This window comes from Calypte anna, chromosome 2 (genome assembly GCF_003957555.1).
Source record: "Calypte anna isolate BGI_N300 chromosome 2, bCalAnn1_v1.p, whole genome shotgun sequence".
Lineage (NCBI taxonomy): Eukaryota > Metazoa > Chordata > Aves > Apodiformes > Trochilidae > Calypte > Calypte anna.
Window position 1 is genome coordinate 119,916,529 of NC_044245.1, and position 20,422 is coordinate 119,936,950.

Sequence of the window (20,422 nt, forward strand, 5' to 3'; positions counted from 1 at the left end):
TTTTCTTGGTTGTTTTTTGTAGTTGGTTTGTTTGGGTTTTTTTAAACCTCCAAACACATATCTCAGCTGACTTTTGAGCATCAAAACTTTCCACACCAGGAAACAATTTTCAGACAGCTACAAGTAAGTATAAATAGGGAGATGAAAAGAGCTTGAGGTACCAAAACCAGAGTACATTTCATTTTCTGAAGGAAATGAATCTTGCACAAGTCACGATATTCTGTATTTAGGAAATGGAAAAAAAACCAACAAAAAAACCCCAAAAAACCCAAAAAAAGAAAACAAAACAGAACCAAACTGTAAATGCTACTTCTGTTTAAATACAAAAAACCCTATTTCTCTAGTGTGATCCTAGAAGTTTAACCACAAAACTCTTACCAAAACTCCTTGAGGAATCCAGCAACAGCATCAGTCAAGAGATCTGACACATGGGTTAGTACTTCCATTGCATCATGTGAATGCTACCTCTGATTTTGGTAAACTGTTTCTCACGTGTTACCTAAGCAAGCTGCTCAATGCTTAAGTAACCAGCTTTTTGGTAAAAAAATCTAACAACCCTCTAAGCCTAAAATTGGGACTAGTTTTTCACATCACAGCAGAACAAACTAAGTTACGAGCAACTCTACAAAAGTTACAGGTGGCAATTCCACCATTGCCGATGACACCAAAGCATCAAAAGAAGAATTCAAAAATACTAAGTGTATTTTTTTTTCTGTGGACCACGACAAAGGTACAATAACTGTACCAAACCACCTAAATAAGCTCCAGTCCTAAGTGACCTCAGTGAAACTCCGGACTCCTAGCAGCAGGGCAGGCTGCCCAATCCTCTCCACACACTCACCCTAGGAGCCCTAGAAACATCTGCTTTTTTGTGATGGTGTGAGAGGCCTGTGCAATTTCCCGACACAGCTCGTAGTTAGGGCAGTGTTTCCAACTACACCATATTTTTAATGGAGTACGAGTTATGACATGAGCGTGGACCCACGTTTCATCGATTTTGCGAGAGCTCCATGCCCACACCATTACCTCCAGCGTGGTGTTTACGAGCCGGGTGTACCGAGCGAATAAAGCTGCTATCGCTGCTAGCAGAGGAGCCAGGCACAAGGGCTCTCTTGTTAAGTTCTTGGAGTGACGGACACAAAACAGCGCAGAGGGAGCGAGGCGGTGACCTCGCTTGGCTGCTCTCTGCGAGACGGGCACTGCCGGTCCCGGTTATCGTTATCGCGGGCGGGGAGCCCGGCAGCCGCCTCGGCAGAGAGAAAGGAAAGCTATCTGCAGGCAGTCGTCATGCGAATTTCTACCACTTGGTCGGAAGAAAGCGGCAAGCCTGGCACCCTAGCCCGTGTCCAGGCGTGCCCATTACCGTTCGACCAGGGCCGAGCGGCTCCTCCGGGAGCGGGCGCAGGGCACCTGTGGCGCTCCCCGGGACGCCAGCGGCGCTCCCGGGGACGGCGAGGCCGCCGGCTGAGCAGCGCGATCCCCGCTGGGAGCGGCGTACGAAGCCGGGCAGGGAGAGACGGGGGAAAGCAGGCAGGGTACGGGGGAGACCGACCCCGCCACCCGGGGCCGGTGTGAGGGCGGCCGTCGGGCACCGGGTGGGGTGGGGGAGGGGCCCTGCCCGCGGTGTGCGCGCCCACGCAGGCGCGCCCCTCCCTCCCTTTCCCCCCACTCTACTCCACCTCCCCACCAACCCCCCCATCCCCCCGGCGCCGCCGCGCACGGGGCGCCCCCCGCCGGCGCCCACCTCCGTCCCCGTAGGTCTCGACGCCGTATCCGTCCTGCAGCCCGTTGCTCCAGGTGCCCTCGTAGCGGGCCGGCGTACTGAGGCTCTGCCGCACCCCATAGCGCCCCTTGAAGCCGTGGGACCACTCGCCGCGGTACATCCACCTGCCCTTCGTCTCCACGCCCAGCCCGTGGCGCTTGCCCTGCGCCCAGTAGCCCAGGTAGGTGTTGCCGCTGGGCCAGGTGTAGCCGCCCGCCACCTCGAAGCCGTGGGACCAGGAGCCGGCGTACTCGCCCTGCCCCTTGGGCCCGGTGCAGATGCCGTGCCCGTGGGCTTTCCCGTCCTCCCAGCCGCCGCAGTAGGTGCCGCCATCGTCGAAGTCGAACCGGCCGCCCGTCATCCAGGGCAGCGGGGCGAGCGCGGCGCCGCCGCCGCCTCCCGCCCGCCTTCCCTTCCCTGCCTGTCCTGACTTCCCACCCCTCCCGCCGGCCGCCCGACTGCCCCGGCGCTCCCCAAGACTGCGAGCGCTCCGCCGGCCGCTCGCCTGCCCGCGCCCAACCCAGCCGCAGCCCCGCGGCGGCGGCAAGCGGCGCCCGCCCTCCGCTCCTCCCTGTCCGCCCCTCCGCCCCCCGCCCGGGACCGCCCCCGATCGGGGCCACCGCCTCCGCCGCGGGGCAGGTGCGCGCCCGCCAGCTGGCCGGGGTCCGCCTCCGGTGCCGCAGCTCTCGGCTGTGGGTGGGTTTGAATCCCCGGGAGTGATGGGGAGCAGGCGGGTATCCCCCGGGTGGAGACCTCTGTGCGCCCGCTTCTCCCGGGAAGAGGTGGCCCCCTCAACCATCCCCCACCCCCCCGCTCCTCGGGGACGCGCCTGTCTCTGGGCGGGGAAAGCGGGGGTGCGCGCAAGCCGCGACCGGCCACCGCTTCAGCCCCCCCATATCCCCGGTTGGGCGAGGGGGCCCGACCCGATCCATCCTGGTGGGTCTGGCGGCTCAGTGCTCCGTCCGGGCCGCCTTGCCCTGCTTCAGCGCTGCTCGTCAGGGGTTCCCGGACAGGTCCCTGTTCCGTACAGGTCGCTGCTGCACCTGCCAGCGCCTGCAACAAGTAGGCAACAGGAGAGCGTTTTCAAGTGGTACCCGAGACTGCTAATTTTTATTTTTTACTTTAAGACTAGTTTTAAGTAGAAGCTGTTGCTGCATGGCACGGTCTGGTTGTGCTTTGTTGCTTTTCCAAGCCATGTAGGAAGCCCCCCTTTCTGAAGGGGCAAGTCAGCAGTACCAGGGGTGAGAAAACCCGGGGCACAAGGAACGTGAGTAGTATCAAGGCCTTTCAAGGTCAGCGCTGCGGGGAACTTGGTAGGGAAGCTCTCATTAATGCCTTTAGCTCCATGGCTATTGGGTGACTGAATAGCTCTAAATCCTGCCAAGCACTCCCTTGCCAGATATTTGATAATCAGATAAAAATGTAAGGGCAAATGACAAGAGAAACATGGAATTTTAGAAATAGCAGAGAAAAGTCTTGGGGAAGGGACTGAAAGCTGTTGTTGTGGGACACCTTAGATTTTGTTCTTTCACAGTTACAGGCTGTGAAAATCTGAAAGAAAGTGTTCTTCAATGGGGATGTTATTAAAAGCAAGGAGGATGATTATCTGTCATGGGGTGTGATACTATCTGGACACATGATTTGGAGAAGTGGGAGAATTGCAATGTTAGTAGCAGTGAGTAAAAGCAGAAACTTCATTGAAAAGATCTGAGCACAAATCATCAGAAGTTAAGCTTTAGAAATGTGTGCCAAATTCAGCCCAGGTATAAGCAGTTTTGACTTACACGTAAATTAAATGACAGTGTTGCACATCTTAAATATAACCATATAATTTGGGTAAATTTTCAAGTTTTTTGCTTCAGAGCATTGTTCTGTGGCCATATTTATGCTACACTCGCACAGTTCAGTGCTGAAGTGTCTCTGGTCTTACAAAGAGTGAGTTGAGCACCATAACTGATGTGTGCTCTCCCATCAGAGGAAATGTGTGCTTTATAGCCCAATTTCTCATCCAACAAGAGGATTTGGGATTTCTTGTTTTGCTCACAAATGCAATGTAAATTACACTGCACACGCATCTTCTATGGGTAAGGTGCATGTCTTTGATCTTGTCCTTTTCTTGTTGTTGCTCCATAGTTTTAAAGTGTGGAAAACCATACAAAAATGTGATTTCTGTAGCACCGACATTATACAGGCTTTCATGTATCTTTAGACAAGGCTATATACCTATATTTATGTATATATATTTGGCTGAAAAGGAGCACGACCTCCATCACAATGTGAGCTTTTGTTGAAAGCCATTATCAGGATTGGAGAAGTCTGAAAAAGTTGTATTTGGTGGGATTGATGAAGCAGATTCAGTTCTGTATCCTCTGAGTATTTTTTGAGCTCATGAGGTTTTTACACCCTCCACATATTGCATTTCTTAGTCAAGAAAAAGATTGGAAACAACAGTGGTGATGACGTGTGCTTTGAGGTATTTACTGCTTTTACTCTATCAATCTCTTTTTTGTATTTTCTTTCCTCTGACACAAGATAAAGTCCTATCATATCTTAGGGGCATATCAGAAGATTGAAATAGTTTATATGAACATGGAGAACTGCCCTTTGAAAGTCAGCATGCCTACAGCTGATCTTGGTATACAGTTAAGCCAGTGACTGAGGCCCCCTGTTTACACTTGGATGTTACTCTATGAGCAGATTTTTGTGGTGTTGGGGTTTAAGTGGAGCTGCTGAGCTTTTCCTTTTAGCTGTTGTGGGGTTAGTATTGTCCTACATGGTGTTTGCAGGCGCTGTGTGCAGAGTCAAGGTGTAAGACTGGTATTGCCTACCACAGTACTTGGGCACCTCGTGCATGCCAGGGACAGGACCAGCCTGGATGGGAGCAGAGATGGGATGAGATGACTGCTTAGCAAGTCCAGGCAGTGCCTCTGTGACTCAGCAAGGGCTGAGGTGGGTCCGATGAAGGAGTGTGGGATTCCCCCAGCCCCTCTGCATGTCAGAACCACTCCACTGCAGAGGCAGCCATGCCCAGCTTCCTGATGGCCTGGCTGATAGCCACGGTTGTCCAAGTCCTTGCATGCCCAGGTATCATGCTTGGTTGGTGAATTACTGGATTTGCTGCCGTTTTCACCTCAATAGTTCTACTACTGAATAACTGGATTTGCCATTGTAATGGCCTGGGTCATTACACCTCTGATGTATATATGTTACTGTACTGCTACTTAGAGATAAACTATTTATCCCTAAAGCTGAGGGTCTGATGTCTGTTACCATAGCCTGCACCTATAATTCAACGGGCCTGGCTTAAGTACTTACAACTGTACACTAGAAGGTATCAGACCATTGCATTAATGAAAGAAGTATCTGCATGTTAGTCCCTTGTTTTACCCCTCTGATTTAAAATTTGCAAGTTTAATAGTAGGTCAGATGAAACAACAAGACTGTATGGGCCAGTGGTGAAAAATGAAAACTTCAAGAAGGAATCATGGCTTTTCAAGAAGGAATCAGTGCCTTTTTTTTTTTTTTTTTAGAGACCCGCAAATGGTGGTAAAATGAGTGGTAATTTTGCATGTTTTTCTTATTTCCAGATGTATTCATTTAAATGAGGCAACCAATTTAAATGAAGTTGATGATGATAAGATGAATTAATCACTGCCAGCCTTTTCTTATTATGTTTTCAGCAGGGATAAATTTTGATAGATGTGAGGATAGAAATGCTTTGGAGAGAACTCTTAATATCGCTAAGCCAGGTCTTGATCATGTTAGAAGTCCCAAGTGCCTCATTGGTGCTGATAGGGCTGTGGATAGTTTTTCTTATTATTTTTTAGTTGGGGTTTTATTATTTTTTTAGTTGTGGTGATTTTCATTTTTGTTTGTTTGTTTGTTTGCTTTTTCTGAGAGACTTTGCAGTGATGAGCTTTGACTTTAGTTCATGCTACTTGCTGCTTCCTTCTGGCTGGGGTGTAAGTAATGCTCCTATGCATGTGTAGCATGTATGTGTTCAATAGCTTAGATCTACAGATTTTATTTCCTTGGATACTTCTGCCTACTATCAAGTTAAAAATGTTTTAAAATGCCATAGTTGCTGGCAGTAAGTAATTATAGGAAGATGAATGAGTCTACCTGTTTTGTCCAAAATAAATGTAATTGTTTCCATTATTTTTTATCTGCCTCTTCCACAGTTTTTTATATACTTTTTCTCGTATGTTCTTTTCAGAAGTCTTTGATATAGGTAAAACTCAGAAAATAAAAGGTCCAGATGCAGTTTATCATTTACATAAAAAAAATATTTTTGTTGTCTAGTGGCCAAATAGAGAAAGTATACTTTGAGTAGCTTTGCTGCTGTGTAAGTCATCATTGCACTAGATGTGATAATATGATATGTATACAAAAACTGTGCTGCAGGTTTATATTAAAAAAGGTCCCTGGATGGTGCAGGCAGCAGGTGAAGATCCTAAGCTGCTGATGTTTAATATTAACTAAATACAAAACTGCTGAGTTTAAACTATTAGTCTACAGATATCTGATGCATGACTAAAAATTAGGCACATTTATTCCTGCCCTTAAAAGCCTGATTCGTCAGGGAATTACTTTAAGTACTTTAGTAATCCCATTTACTTCAGTGGGACTACACATGAGCTTTAAATTAAACATCTGCAAGATATCTTTGCACAAATAAAGCAAAGCTCCCAAGAATGTTCTCAAGTATTTTGGAGAACAGAGGCAGGATGCTTAACTGATGAGCTCCATCAACATGTACTGGATGAGTTCACACACAGGACTGCTCTGTGGGAGGCAGAAACAGAGAAGTAAAGGTAGCACAAAAGCTGTGGCTTAGAAGTTTCAAAGGCAAGGAGGTCTTCCCAGGCTCCATATGAACAGCCACAATTTATATGCAGATTTTTGCAGCTGGACTCTAAATTAATGTTTATAAATGTAGTTCTCTGTAACTTCAGGAGCCTGACAACATAATTGGTGTTAAGACAGGAACATACCCCTTGTTCTTACTATACTGTGAATTCACATAAGTTACTGTAAATACCAAAACAGTAATTCTACAGAATTTCTGGAAAAAAAAAAATTGAGAAACATTGTGTTATGAAAATGCTCTCCTAGCTGCATATGTAAGAGTCAGTTCTACCTTGTACTTGGAGCTGGGACCTAGCCAGTAAGATTTCATTCCAGAGATAATATGCTTACTCAGTGTATTGACTGAGTTATTTTCTTGGAAAAGTGCTGATAAAGCTTATGAAAACCAAAATACAGATCCTTTTCTAACTTGAAAACAAGATGAGCGTGTTGTGTACCCAGACTTCTGTTTTCAGCACTGTCCTAAGCACTGAATTAGATTTTAAATAAAAAAACCTGGTTTGTTTTCTGGTGTTTTTTGTTTGTTTGTTTTTAAGAAATGCAATGTTCCTTTGTTTCTGAAGTGATTTTAACAGTGACAGAACTCTCCATGAAAATAATATACATTTTAATGCAGATTTTAAAAAAGAAATATATGAAGCTATTAGGTTATATTGTAATGATAGTATGGAACAGTGTTATGGTTATGAATACCTATGAAATTGTGTAAAAAAATAAAACACACTAAATGTTGAGAAGACCCAGAAACAATTTGTTTGTTTCATATTTTTATGTTTGTTTGTGGGGGTTTTTTCATATGGCTGCAGAACCATGCAGAAAAATGAGCACATCACTGTTCCTTAATCCACTTTTAAAAAAATCCAGACTCCAAATGTGTTTTGATTCTTATAATGCTTGATTTGAAATAAAATACAATGTCATAATGATTACCCTAAATTACCACCCCAATTATACAGGTGGAAAAAAGATCTACAAAATCAAATTTATCCCTAGCAAGTTTTCCTAAATGGTGATCTGAATCCTACCACCTGCTGCAATTCAAGTCCTGCTTCCTCAGGGAAGATAGAAGTGGTTTGTTGTTTTCCTCTTTGCAGTAAATTCATCAGTGTTTGAAGATGGTTTGTTGTGTCTTGCTTTAGCCCTTTTCTTTAGACTAAACAGGCTGTATCTTCACTATTCCCTCCCAGACCTCTGGCTACCACTGTCGCTTTTATCTGGACTTTTTCTGGTTACATATTTGTTAATATCTGGTTTCAAACCCAGGACACATTATTTGGCTAATATTGTGACATTTTGAAGTAACATAATTCTGTGTGACTCCCAGATGAGACTATTCTTCTACACTGGTGCCAGGAATGAGGGGTGTGATGATTCCTTCTCCCCCTTCACACAACAAGATGATACATTGCCTTGTCTTTAGTGTGTTATCTGCTGTTGTCTTAATCCTTTCCCAAAGAATACTGTGAAATCAGTTGCTTCCCAGTTTGTACTAGTGGAGCTGAATTTCACTCAGCAGTTATTCACTTGCACACATATTTTTTTCCACCCTCAATATACTTCCCCAGCTGAAGTTCACTGTGAATTTTAATCCCATATGTTGCACTTCCTCCCTGGTTTCTAACAGTTTGCACATTCACACATGAAATAACCGGATTCTTCTAAGACTGAAGTTATTAATGAACATATTGAATGTTAAAGGCTTCCTTCAGGCCTGGGATTTAATAATTTATACAGATCATTTTGTAAACAGTGTGTACTCTTACCACAGCATTTCCTAGATCACCGCTCTTGAATGTCAGGATCCCTGCTGAAGTCAAAATACATATTACCTCTTTTAGAGAAGGCTTGAAATCCAAAAGGGATTTAACATTTTTGTGTTCTTGGTGGTGCATCTGCAAGCTTTCCCTCCCCAATGAGAAGTGGCACAGCTCCTCCCTTCATCATCGCTCTCCAGTGCGATCTCCTTTCCTTTTCTGTTCCTTCCTAACCAGGTCTTGTTCTGTGATTTGACCATTTTGATTTTGTGCCTACATACTTGCAGTCTTCCCTAATATTCTTCCTTTAGTAACTTCTACTTGCATATAGTTCCTCCTGGTGTTTCAGGATCATTGAAGAGCCCTCAGTTTAGTCAGGTTTGTCTCATAACACTTATTTTATCTTCATATTGAAGAAGTTTGTGCTTATTCCCTTCACAATATTTCTTTTAAAATCCCAGATTGGTCTTTCGGGAATTTCTAATAAAATCGAGTAGACAGCAAATCTAACTTTGTGGTTTTTACAAGGCAATCTTGGCTGACACTGGCTTGAGACATCCTCATGCCCCCAGCCCTCTGTGCTGCCAGCACAACTGTTTCTTCATTGAGCTATGATTTGGATCAGGGAACCAATCCAACTTAAAATAATCCAGCAAAAAGATTTATTTTTATTTTGCTCTTAAAGCTGAATTGTTTGCTCTGTTTGCTGAGCATATATACAAACAGCTGCGCTAATGCAATTGAAAGCATCCAGAAAAACTGGCAGCTTTATAGCTCACCTCTTCTGTTAAAATCCAATCTCATTTTCATAGGAATAGCAAATAATATTTTCCTATAATCTTCCACCCAAGTGCGTGCATGGTCTTGCATTCTCACTTTTCTCCTGTTAGTTAAAAGTGAAGGATACTACAGATTTGTCATGGTACTCATCTGCTGGGTAGGAAAAGTTTTCCCTGTACCAAGGTACTGTACTTGCCCTGTAGCACTTTCCCAGCAGGTCCCCCATCTTCACCCTGTTCTGTGCTTTGAAGAACTACCAGGAGCACCCAGTGCTCTTCAGTCCTGTGCTGTCATGTCCTGCAGATTTTTCAAGTGCCTGAGGAGGTCCATGGCCTGATGGAAGCTTTTTCTGTTGTTTTCTCCTGTTCCTGGACCATTTGTATTGGCTGTTATTTTCGGTAAGAATTGGGACCGCTTTGTGTTTTCTTAGTGATGGGCAAAGCATTTCTGTCTTCTGCCTGTATATATATTTTGTGGCTTTGGTTTAAATTATAGGAATGTTATACCTTTGAGATCTTAATTCTTCTGGTAGTTTTCATGTAAATTAGGTAGAATGTTGCTTTAATACCACAGGAAAAAAAAATTCAACAGCTTTACTCACTGCTTACCATACTGCCACTTTTTTCTGAATACCTCTGCTGTGAGACACTTAGATCTTCTCAGAGATCTCTGCCTTTTGCAATGCTTTAGGCCACCTATTCATTGAAAAACTTCCTTCATGAGTGGGTAGTTTCATCACCAGTGATTACAGACCTTGTCAGAAGTTTTGGTAAAGTGAATTTCTCCATCAGACAGGCATTTCCAGCTCTGCAGTTTTGTGTCTCCTGCAGCAGAGCAGAGCTCTGTGAGTAACCCCGGGGCACCACTGACTGCAAAGGTGAATGCACCGCAAGAAGGCACCCATCCCAGCTTCCCCAGAGGCCACAGTTCTCCATCCACTCCCTGAACCTTGCAGTTCCTTATATTTTGCCTTAATATATATTTTTGCCTTATATTTTGCCTTAATTTTATCTGGCAGATATTATCAGACATAGGGATGGGGCCATATGCCTGTCTGTGTTCGTACCTACTTCTGCCAGAACATGGGGTCTCTCCTGTGAATTTGTTTTCTATTTTTAGAAAACCTGAAATATATCTTTTTTTTTTCTTTAAAAATGTTAAGTTAATGCTGAAGTAGCAATTAGCTATTATTATTAGAAATAATTTTAGAGGACATTTTGATGGCATCTGCTATTGGCATGCGCTGGTTACGTGGTGCTGGAGCAGAACAAAGCATCTGTTGCATTTCACCAATGAATTGGTGTTGGTGCTTCTTAGACCATAGACAGTTGATGAAATTTATGTAAAAATCTTTTGTTATGCTCAGTGAATCCGTTTATGAAATAAATTTAAAATTGCTGTAATTCTAAATATAGATTATAGATATAACCTTGGTGGGGTTTTTTTTAATTTTTAGATGATGATGGAGAAAACAAGGGAAATGCTTCTACAGGTGCAAAAGCTGAGCCTTTTGCCCTTTGAGAGGGAATGTATTATGGATATTTTCATGCACAGTGTAGTCTCCTCTGAGATTTGTGTTTATTAACAAAGTCCTCAATAAAGGAACTGAGCTTTAGAGGACACTACCATGTGGCTAAGCAGGCTGCAAAGACCTTTAATAGAAAGCCACTCCCTCAATCTGCTTAAACTTTGGTGAGGATAATACGGCTTACTCTAACTGATTTTTGATAAAGCAGTAAAAGACAAACAGATGCTTAATATGTCCAGGTTGATAAATATACCCTATTGATAAGTTTCTTGTGCTAATCCAGGAATTTGTCCTTGAGGTAAAAATTGCTCTCATCACAGCTAACATGCAAGGTAAACATACATAATTTTGATGTTCCATTTTTCAGGAGAAAAAAAAAAAAAAAAAAAAAAAAAAGAAGGGTTAGTGCATCATAATCAGCCTAACCAATGAATTAAAACTACCAGCTGGTATGAGATTTCATTTATTTGTGGTTTGCTTGTGCTCTGTTGGCTTTTTAAAAAGCTGGTAACATCAGGTCAGGATGTTTTTGCATGGTGTTGCAACTGTTAATCATGTGGTTTACACTAATATCCCCTTTTGCATCTTGAAAACTGGATTTCTTAGCAAATAATGTAATTTTGCATTGCTGCAAAATTGAGTCCTATTTGGGCACTGAAATTTCAATTTAAGGATTAGTTTCTACTCTTTGGAAGGCATAAGCAACAGAGCAGGATTTTGGATGTTTCTCCCTGTATTGTGCTGGGGCAGTCGTATTTGCAATTCATGTGAATACATTGTATATATATGTGCTTGTGGCAAGTACAAGATGGACATTAGGCAAATCAGTATTTGCATGATTTTTTTTCCTAAAGACAAATAGTATGATTGGAAGGATTTTTGAGCCTTAGTTTTGTTTAAAAGTAACATTTTTTTTTTTTAGTGGAAAACCCCATCATGCTAGGCATGGAGTCCAAAAAGGCTTCCTAATGTTCTTTATCAAAGTATCATCCCTCAGTAACTACAGTTGTTGTAGTAAAGAAAATCCTTTTATGTCAGAGTTTATGATCTTGTTGCAAGAGGTCCTTTATGAACAAGTAGCCACTATTTGAGTTTTAGTAAGCCAACTATTCTATATTGTACATTCCTAAAAATGCAGCATATTTGAAAACCAGTTTAAAGATACTCTGTCTGAATGCATAATGGATCTATTTGACTTATAGAATATCAGCTGTAATCAGTTAGTTATGTATAATTAATTTTTTCACTTGTAGGTGTGCCTTCATACACAGTACCAGATGGGCTATGCAGCCCATCAAATTAGTTCATGTTTTAGTTTATTAATTTTATTAATTATTAACTTATTTTATTAATTTTTATTATTTAGATATATTCTAATTTATATATTTATATTTATATTATATATTATTATTAATTTTATTATTTATTTATTTAGTTAGTTAGTTTATTAATTTTAAAATTTGGCAGTGTCCTTGATCTGCATGGTATGTTATCTGCATGGCTATGTTATGTACAGAGTTTATTTCTAAAATTAATTTTGAAATTAACTTGTTAGCTGCATTGCAAAATTTTTTAAATTTACCCACATTTAATGATGTGGTATTTTTGCTCATATGAGGTTTTGCAGAGAAAACTAAAAAAGTAATAGAGTTGGAAGACTCTCTCATATGGCATGCTAAAGTTAGAAGGAGTTTTCAATTTTGTTTACATGTATAAAGGGATATTTTTGTGTTTGTTAGTCTGAGACTACAATTTGTGTCTAAGGAAGCTTTTAATGATTTGATTTTTAACAGCTGGTTGCTCAGCATATTTGGAAAACTGAGCCTAATGAAATATTTCAAAATGTCAGCCATTTAAAAAAAATCAATATAGCAGGATTTTCCTACCCCAAAATTTCAGTATCCAGAAAGAGAATTAGTTGGGCACTATACAACTTTGTGATTCTCTAGTTTTAGCACCTAAGATTTATTTGTGTAGGCTTAAATAAAGAAAAAAGTTGTAATATTTTCTGTGCCATTTGTTGTCAGGGGCATATTTCCAGATTTTTTTTTTTTTAAATATATTACTGTTGGCAAAATGATAACACTTGAAGTGTGAAAAGTGTGCATGTCATTTTAATTTGAAATTTTGATAGTTTTTTCCCTCCTCTGAATTACAAACTGTAGTACAGATTGTGTGCTTTGCTGCATTTCATCAATCACTGGAAGTGTCTGGCTCATTCTGCTGGCTACGGAGTGAGCTTCAGGTTGTATACCTAAAAGCTACTTGCCTGAATTTGGAAGAGATGATCCTATGTGCACAATTGCTTCCAGAAATGCAATTTCACCCCTGATTTCACAGTTTTAAAGGAGATAACAGCTGCTGTGCACATTTGGGGAAGTTGTGCAGAGCTGGAGCTACTGTGTTGCTACTGACCTGAGTTAAGATTTAATTTATGGGGAAAAATAGGCTTGTGCCTCCCTGTTAATATGAATTATCTTATGTATTAATACCTTTCTTTATCTTATGTTTGGTTTTGGGTTTTTTTAATGCTTTATTTTATGTTAGTTTGTTTTTTTTTTCAGTGTAACATGTCTATCCTCCATATAGCACACAATATTTAAGACACTATTGAAGCAAGCATGGGTGCATGTATATGATGACATTATTAAAATGCAAATCTTCAATGTGCAAGTGAGCTTGCTACCAGTAAATTTTGCTTTATTTCATCCTGTCATGCTTGGAGTGAGTGTTGAAAGATGAACGGGCAAACATGGCTCAGGCAGTGGGGAGAAGCACGTCATACAGCCCCCAGAATAGCATCGGCAGTAAATATGGTCATGATGTTCTTCCCTGAGATAGACCCAGATCACATTTGTAGCACCCAGTGGGTCTGCTGGTTACCAGACGTTCAGGGCCTTTGATGAAACATCTACAAATGCAGCTGCAGTTTGGAGGGATCTTCTGCAGGCATCGAAGAAGCTGACATCAAGAAAATGGGAGGAAACGGGACCCCAAGCCAGGGACTTCAAACAAAATGCAGTTTGGGGGGAATACAAATTTAACCACAGTATTAAAACACTGCTCCAAGATACAAACCATGTTCTTGTTAGACTCTCTTTTCTTGTTAACTTGATTACGTTTTCCAGTGACTTAGAACCACTAAAGCATGAAGCTTTCGTAGGAGAGGAAAGGTGGACTGAAAAGAGCTCTTTGTTCAACTGTTTTAGGTTGAACCATGTCAAAACTGGAATTAACACGTATTATAAAGTGGTGTGAGAGAGGCTGAAATTTAAAAGTCTTTTTCCAGCTCCACTTATTTCTCACTTTGTGGAATATATTGAAATAAAGGAACATAGCCCTGAGGGTCTCTAGCAGTGGCTTATCTAGAATGTTAAAGGGAAAATTTTAATTGTTCAAGGTCAAGAAGAAACCCTGTTAATTTCTTCATCTTGACAAGATAGATTATTCCCTCTGGGCCATGAGGATGTTTGCACTTGCCCCTAAGCTCTGTTTGTATTGACTTTTCTATTCATACAGCTTCTGTATTTTTTTTAGTCCCTGTATTTTGCTCTTAGGATTGTAACACACAAGTCCAATTCTGCTTTTCTGTTCAGGTCACTGGACTTTGTAGGACATTACAGGAATTAAACCGAGGCATTGCATCTTCCTCCACCCCCAATTTATATATCTCTGTACAATTTGGAAAGCTTGCTTCAGCCTCTGCAGCTTTTCTCCCCTGGCTCTGCCTCCTCAGCTGGTGCACTAGCCAGGGTGTTAGTGGAAAAGGTTTGTTATTTCAGACACATACCATCACCTGCTGCACTCACTTCTCCCCTTCACTTGCACAGGGCACAGATACAACTTCATACTTTCATTTGTATCAGTTACACAGGATTTAAATTCATCCCTTCCCCTGGATAGCCTTTTTTTTTTGTTGGTTTTATTATTTTTATTTTTAGGTTTTTTTAACAGATAAGTTGGCAAATGCTAAATACCAAGTATTACTGCCTTCAGCTAGCACTAAAATACTACTTTTTTTTTTTTTTTTTTTAAAAGAAAAAAATCTCACTGAGTTAAACAAGAGGAGGTAAGTGTGTTTTCAGAGCAGTAGCTCTGGTATTTGTTCTCTATTTGTGAGTGACGTTATGCAGTTGAGAAAAAATCATGCCAGCATGTTTCAGTTAGTGCCAAAAGAACACAGACAGCAATTCAGTGCCCAGATCTATTGCTGCCCAAAACTGTATCTTGTCCTATTTATACCTCCATAAATGAGGGTATTGCTTACAGGAGGAGTTAAGTGAATATTGTGTTTGTGTGCTATTTCATAATGAATTTTTTCCAGCTGTTCTATGTTCTGATGTTTTTCTATTTCCAGCATTGAAAACTTAAACTTTTAAGTGACATAGAGAATGTGCAACAATCAAGTCCAAGAATCCCATTTTCTTAAATTATCATTGGAGTTAACTTCACTGGAAATACATGGGTGCCACAAAGTATCTTCGAAACCCTTGAACTATGTTTAATATTACTAACTGGTTAAACTAGGTGTCAGAAATAAGACTTAACTACAGACTAAAAGAATAATTTCAATTAAAGTGAAATCAGTTTGGATCAGGACTCAGCTTTGTGTTTTACTCATTTTTATCAACTAACAGCCCAGTTCTTCTGTGCTTTTCCATCAACACTTGCCAAGAGACTGAAAAACTTGAAGACCAATTATCAAGCAAATCCTAAGTAGCAGCTTTGTTTAAGAAAAAAAGGAGAAGAAATTTAAATCTTTCTGAAGGTCTTACAAAAAAGTATCCGTATGTCTGGCCGGAGGGAGTGGAAGTTGTGTAATGGGAACTCTGAGATGTCCTTCATCAAGAAGCACAGAAATGAGAGCTGGTACTGGAAGATGTGCACACAGAGAGCCCTCCACTGGGAAATAGCAGGAATAAAAATTCCAGTTGGTTAATGCAGTTGCAGTAAGAAGCAGAAATGAAACTTCATAACTTTAGGAAACTTCACAACGATTTTTCCAGCTTTCAAAATTCAGGAAAACCAGTAAATTGATATACTTGACCACCACACTTTCCTTTTTTATCTCGGTGTACTGTAATTTGAAAAGACACTGCAATACTGATGTATAATTTCTGTGCTTTAGATTGGAAAAAAACCCTGTTGCTCAGTAAGAGAAATATTCCACCCATGCTCATGGCCCCTGCCCTTCCATGAGCAAACATGAGCCGAGTTCCCTGGCTGTCCTGATGATTTTCCTGTGGTGGTGTGAAGCCCATGGATGGTGAAGGGCAGAAGAACCTTCATCCCTGTTGCTGTGTTAGCATGGGTTGCTCAGAAACAGGGGGTGACTTAAGTTTTCGAAGGAATTTTTTTGACTTTCATTCAACATGGATGTCTGACTGTCTCATGAAGTTCAAGGAGGCTAAGTGAAATTTATTTTGTTTGTTTTTTAGTACAGGCTTGCACAAAGCTAATGAGCAAACAACAAGAGTTAAGGCCGAAGAAATATGAATTTCCTTATTTAAATGAGGACTATGGTTTTGTATTGTCTTAATGGTTAATGTCTTTAAAAGTAATGGCTATCGGTGACAGGTATTTTTTTACTTGCTAGTGAAAATGTTTGGAAGTACACAATAACCCTTGAAAGAATTTTAAAACTATTTTGTGAGCAGTTGACTGAAAAAGACTAAATGTTCAGGTTACATTCATTCACAAATTAACGTATAAAATTTTCACAATGTTGTAAATAAAAAGTGTAACTAATATTTTTAGAAACTTTTGAAAATGGTTTAACTTTAGACATGTTTCAGGTATGTGAAGAATCTGATTTCTTTCATTTCTCAGGGAAGATCTTTTAAAATTATTTTCCAGTCAAAGAAAATACTGCATGAGGTTTCAAAGGACATTTTACAGAATTGTCTTTGCCCACTTAGATTTCCTTAAGGCTTTCTGTGCTTGGTTGTCATTTCACTTACTGGATCTTTGTATTTTGCCATGTGATTGTAGTAGAATTTGAACAGGCCTGAGACCTGATATGTGACCCATTGGAATCTGTACAAATCACCTCACTAGCTTTGGTTGACTTTATTTCAGCATCTAAATAATCTATTTTACTAGCTCACAGCTGCACACTGGTTTTGGGCACAGGCAATAGCTGGCAGAGAATTTTTTAACATTCATTGTTTGTGCTGTAGTAATAATGTTAATTTTTTTTCATGGGCAGCCAAAACTCAATGTGCTAGGCAGTGCTGTACAAACACATAACTATGGCAATCTGTGCTCAACAAAATGTCATCTCTGTTAGATTAAAACCAGTATAATAATCAACACCTGGATGTTGTGCAAAAAGGTACAGAACACAGGAGAACTTCTATTAGAATTTTTAGTCATGCGAGTTACACATCTAAGTTAATGTGATAGAAAATGAGCGTGTGAAGTGATGATACAGAATTGTTCCTATAGGTCAGTACTGATCAGCTTCCTTAGCCAGCATATTACACGTATGCTCAGAGACAACAAACACAGGCAAGTACATAAAAACATGTTTTAGAACTTCTGAATTTGGCTGACATGACCTTTTGAAGATGCTGTTTATATGAAGCTTGAAGAGTGTTAGACTGGATACCTAGATTTTAAGATTTATAGCTAAAAAAAATATCCTTTTTACACCTTACATAAGCATTTAAAATATATTTTTGTGCTTGACTAAAAAGCCTGATATTTCAGGAAAACATTTCAATCATCAAAACTGTTGAAGTTTTTATAGCAGTGGAACAATTAATCTGTTTGTTATATCTCAATTACTAGAAATGTATGCAATCACTCCTAACAATTTTGAAATTCACTTACTATAAAACTACTAAGAATAATTATATATAGAAAAAATAATTATTCAGCAGCATTTCTGAAGTAGTGATGTACAAAACTCCTTTGGCATGGAATAGGTCGGACTCCAGGGAAAACTTTGGCAGAATTTTGTATTGAAATCCCTCAAGGAATCCTAGTGTGGTGTGTTAAGTAACTCTGAAAGTGACTGAAGTTCTTTTAATAGGTGGATTTTGCTGGATGTAAAATAGTAACTTAGTAATTATATTTCTTGAATATGCATCAGCTATCTGGAATTACTTAAGCTGGCATTCTTCCATGGTTTTATACAGAGTTAAATTAGGGCATAGATAGTCTCAGCTGTGACTGTCAAGAGGTAACTTTGCTCTCATTGTTCCTGAAGGGTTGCATAACTGTTTCATCCATCATATTAAATATAGTTCTTGTGTCTATTAAATCTCACTTGTGTATCTGAATTCTGTGCTTTTTTTTTTTTTTTTTTTTTTGCTTTTTTTTTTAAATTATTTTTTTGGTAATGATATTTTACTTATGTCATTGCCAGTAATGCACTGTGTGCAACTGGAATTCAGCCAATACCTACTGATGACAGAAAGTCCAGAATAGAACCCGTCTTACTTTCCCAAACAGTATTAACTTCTGTGCCACTGTCAGGCCAGTTCTGCACTTGGAACAGAACCAATGCATCTGTTCATGATGCATAGACAGAGTCCAGATAATTTTCAGCTGTCATGGCTCTGAGGCAAAATTTTCCCTGAGGAAAAGCACTTGAGGGTGGTAGTAGCTGAGGAGCTTGCCATGAGCTGCCAGTGTGTGCTCACAGCCCAGGAACCCAACCACATCCTGGGCTGCATCCAAAGAAATCCGGCCAGCAGAGAGAGGGAGGGGATTCTGCCACTCAGTTCTGCTCGTGAGACCGTATCTGGACAGCTTTGGAACCCCCAGCACAGGAAATATATAGACCTGTTGGAGAAGGTCCAGAAAAGGACCAAAAAAGATTAACCAAAGGGTTGGAGCATCTCTGTTGTGAAGATGGGCTGAGAGAGTGGCCTTCCAGTACCTGAAGGGGCCTCCAGGAAAACTGGGGGTGAGCCTTCTACCAGAGAGGGTAGGGACATGACCAGGGGGAATGGCTTTAAACTGAAAGAGGGAAGATTTAGGTTAGATATTAGGGAAAAATAGTAGGATACTGGAATAGGCTGCCTAGGGAGGTTGCTAATGCCCCCTCCCTGGAAGTGTTCAAGGCCAGGTTGGATGAGGTCTAGTGGGAAATGTCCCTGCACATGCAGGGGGATGGGGTCTGTAGGTTCTTTAAGGTCCCTTCCAACCCTAGCCATCCTATGAATCTATGAAAATATTTTTTTCCACCTGTAATCTAATTGAATCTAATCTAATAATTTTCAATATGCATTAAAAAAAAAAAAAAATTGATCTGATAAGAAATGGTAATTTTTTTCCTAGCAGCAGTAGCTTTTATAACACACCTGGACTGGATGTTTCTTGACATTATCACAGAGTGAGGGGTGAATTAAGGAATGACCAAAACACTGATTTCTATGTCTTTGACTGAATCTATATACCATCTTATTAAGTTGATTTTGGTATTGCTTATCTATTAGTAATACTTGTAGATGTTATTTTCTTTCCATGATGTAAATAGATGTGCATAAAACCCCCAAATTTTACAGGAGTGTATAATATGTGTGTTTGTAAACATGTATAGGATGCTAAAAAGGTCCAAGAGAGTCCAAGTAGAGAAACGAAACAAGAATATCAGTCTGGTAAGAAAAGTGATCTATAAGACAGCACTAGCAGCCTATGTACAACAGGAATGTGCCAAGGTGCTGATCAAATTTGCAGTTGTGTGGCTTTTTTCCCTGTGCTGCTTGAGTATTTGTGACATTTACACAGTAAAAATACCTTTACAGTCACTATCTTAATTGCAGTTGTGTAAAACTTTGTGGAACAAAGTTTTCCAGGATGCTGTAAACTTTTTCATAACTGTGGCCTTTTGCTTGTTTTTCGTCATGTACCATAAGGTAGATACTTGCTTTGGAGCAAAAAAGTGGGCGTCTAGATGCTCCTCCTAAGGAAAAAAGGTCAGCCCTTTCTCATCTCCAGCATCACCGAAGGGAGAAGGTATTTAGCATCGTATTTTTGGAAAAGGGAGGCCTCGTGTGGTCAGTGGGGAGAACAGCTACGACAGGGATAGGGAAGTAGGAATTACTTCTGTCTGGTCCTTTTCCCCTTTTTTTTGGTCAAGAAGTTCATTGCCTTTCAAGGCATCTGAAACAGGTGAAAAAAGAAATCAAGCTCAGAGGTCCATGTCTGATGTTAAATGATTTAGTTAAGCGTAAGAATTGAAATGGAGCAGTAGTCTGCCTGGTAACTGACAAAATTGAGGAAAAAACCCAAACCAAACCAAAAACCCAAACCTGGACAAGTGTGTTTAGTGCATGTCAATTAAAAAAAAAAAAAAATAATAATTCTGTGGTATCCAATGCTCAGTTCTTTGCCTTGAGATACAGCAAAATCTATCTATGAGAAAGTGTACAGCAACCCAGGTAGAAACCAGTGTGGCAGCAAATTGTAGATTAATGTCCTAGTCCAGAAGAGGATATTCCAACACTCTTACCTTAGATGTATGTCTTGGAAACAGATTAGTTTTAGTAATATATTTATCTCATTCCATTGACTGCATTATTATTATCAATTTTAAGCACACTCTCCACATTTTTTTAAGAATTAAAATTCCCAAAAATGTAGGATTTACCATCAGTAACACACAGACCACTATCAGATGGGATTTGTGCCTGCCCTTCTGAAGAGATTAATTCTGTTTGTGACTCCATCTGGGAGCAGTCTCTGGAGAAGGCACAAGGCTGCCCTTGTGCATGCTCA

At 40.6% G+C, this 20,422-nt stretch overlaps 1 protein-coding gene across 6 annotated transcripts in view; it reads right to left on the minus strand.

The window, feature by feature from the left end:
• The window catches only part of JPH1 (junctophilin 1), an 83,912-nt gene extending 81,609 nt beyond the window's left edge, over window positions 1-2,303 (minus strand). For 3 of the 6 annotated variants that reach the window (XM_030444102.1, XM_030444101.1, XM_030444100.1), the window contains exon 1: window positions 1,745-2,229. In XM_030444102.1, coding sequence (XP_030299962.1) covers window positions 1,745-2,123 — 379 coding nt within the window. In that variant the 5' untranslated portion in view covers window positions 2,124-2,229. Of the gene's footprint in view, window positions 1-1,744 lie in introns of all 6 variants that reach the window. The other 3 variants (XM_030444103.1, XM_030444099.1, XM_030444104.1) reach the window with 2 other exon arrangements.
• Between the last annotated feature and the right edge of the window lie 18,119 nt (window positions 2,304-20,422).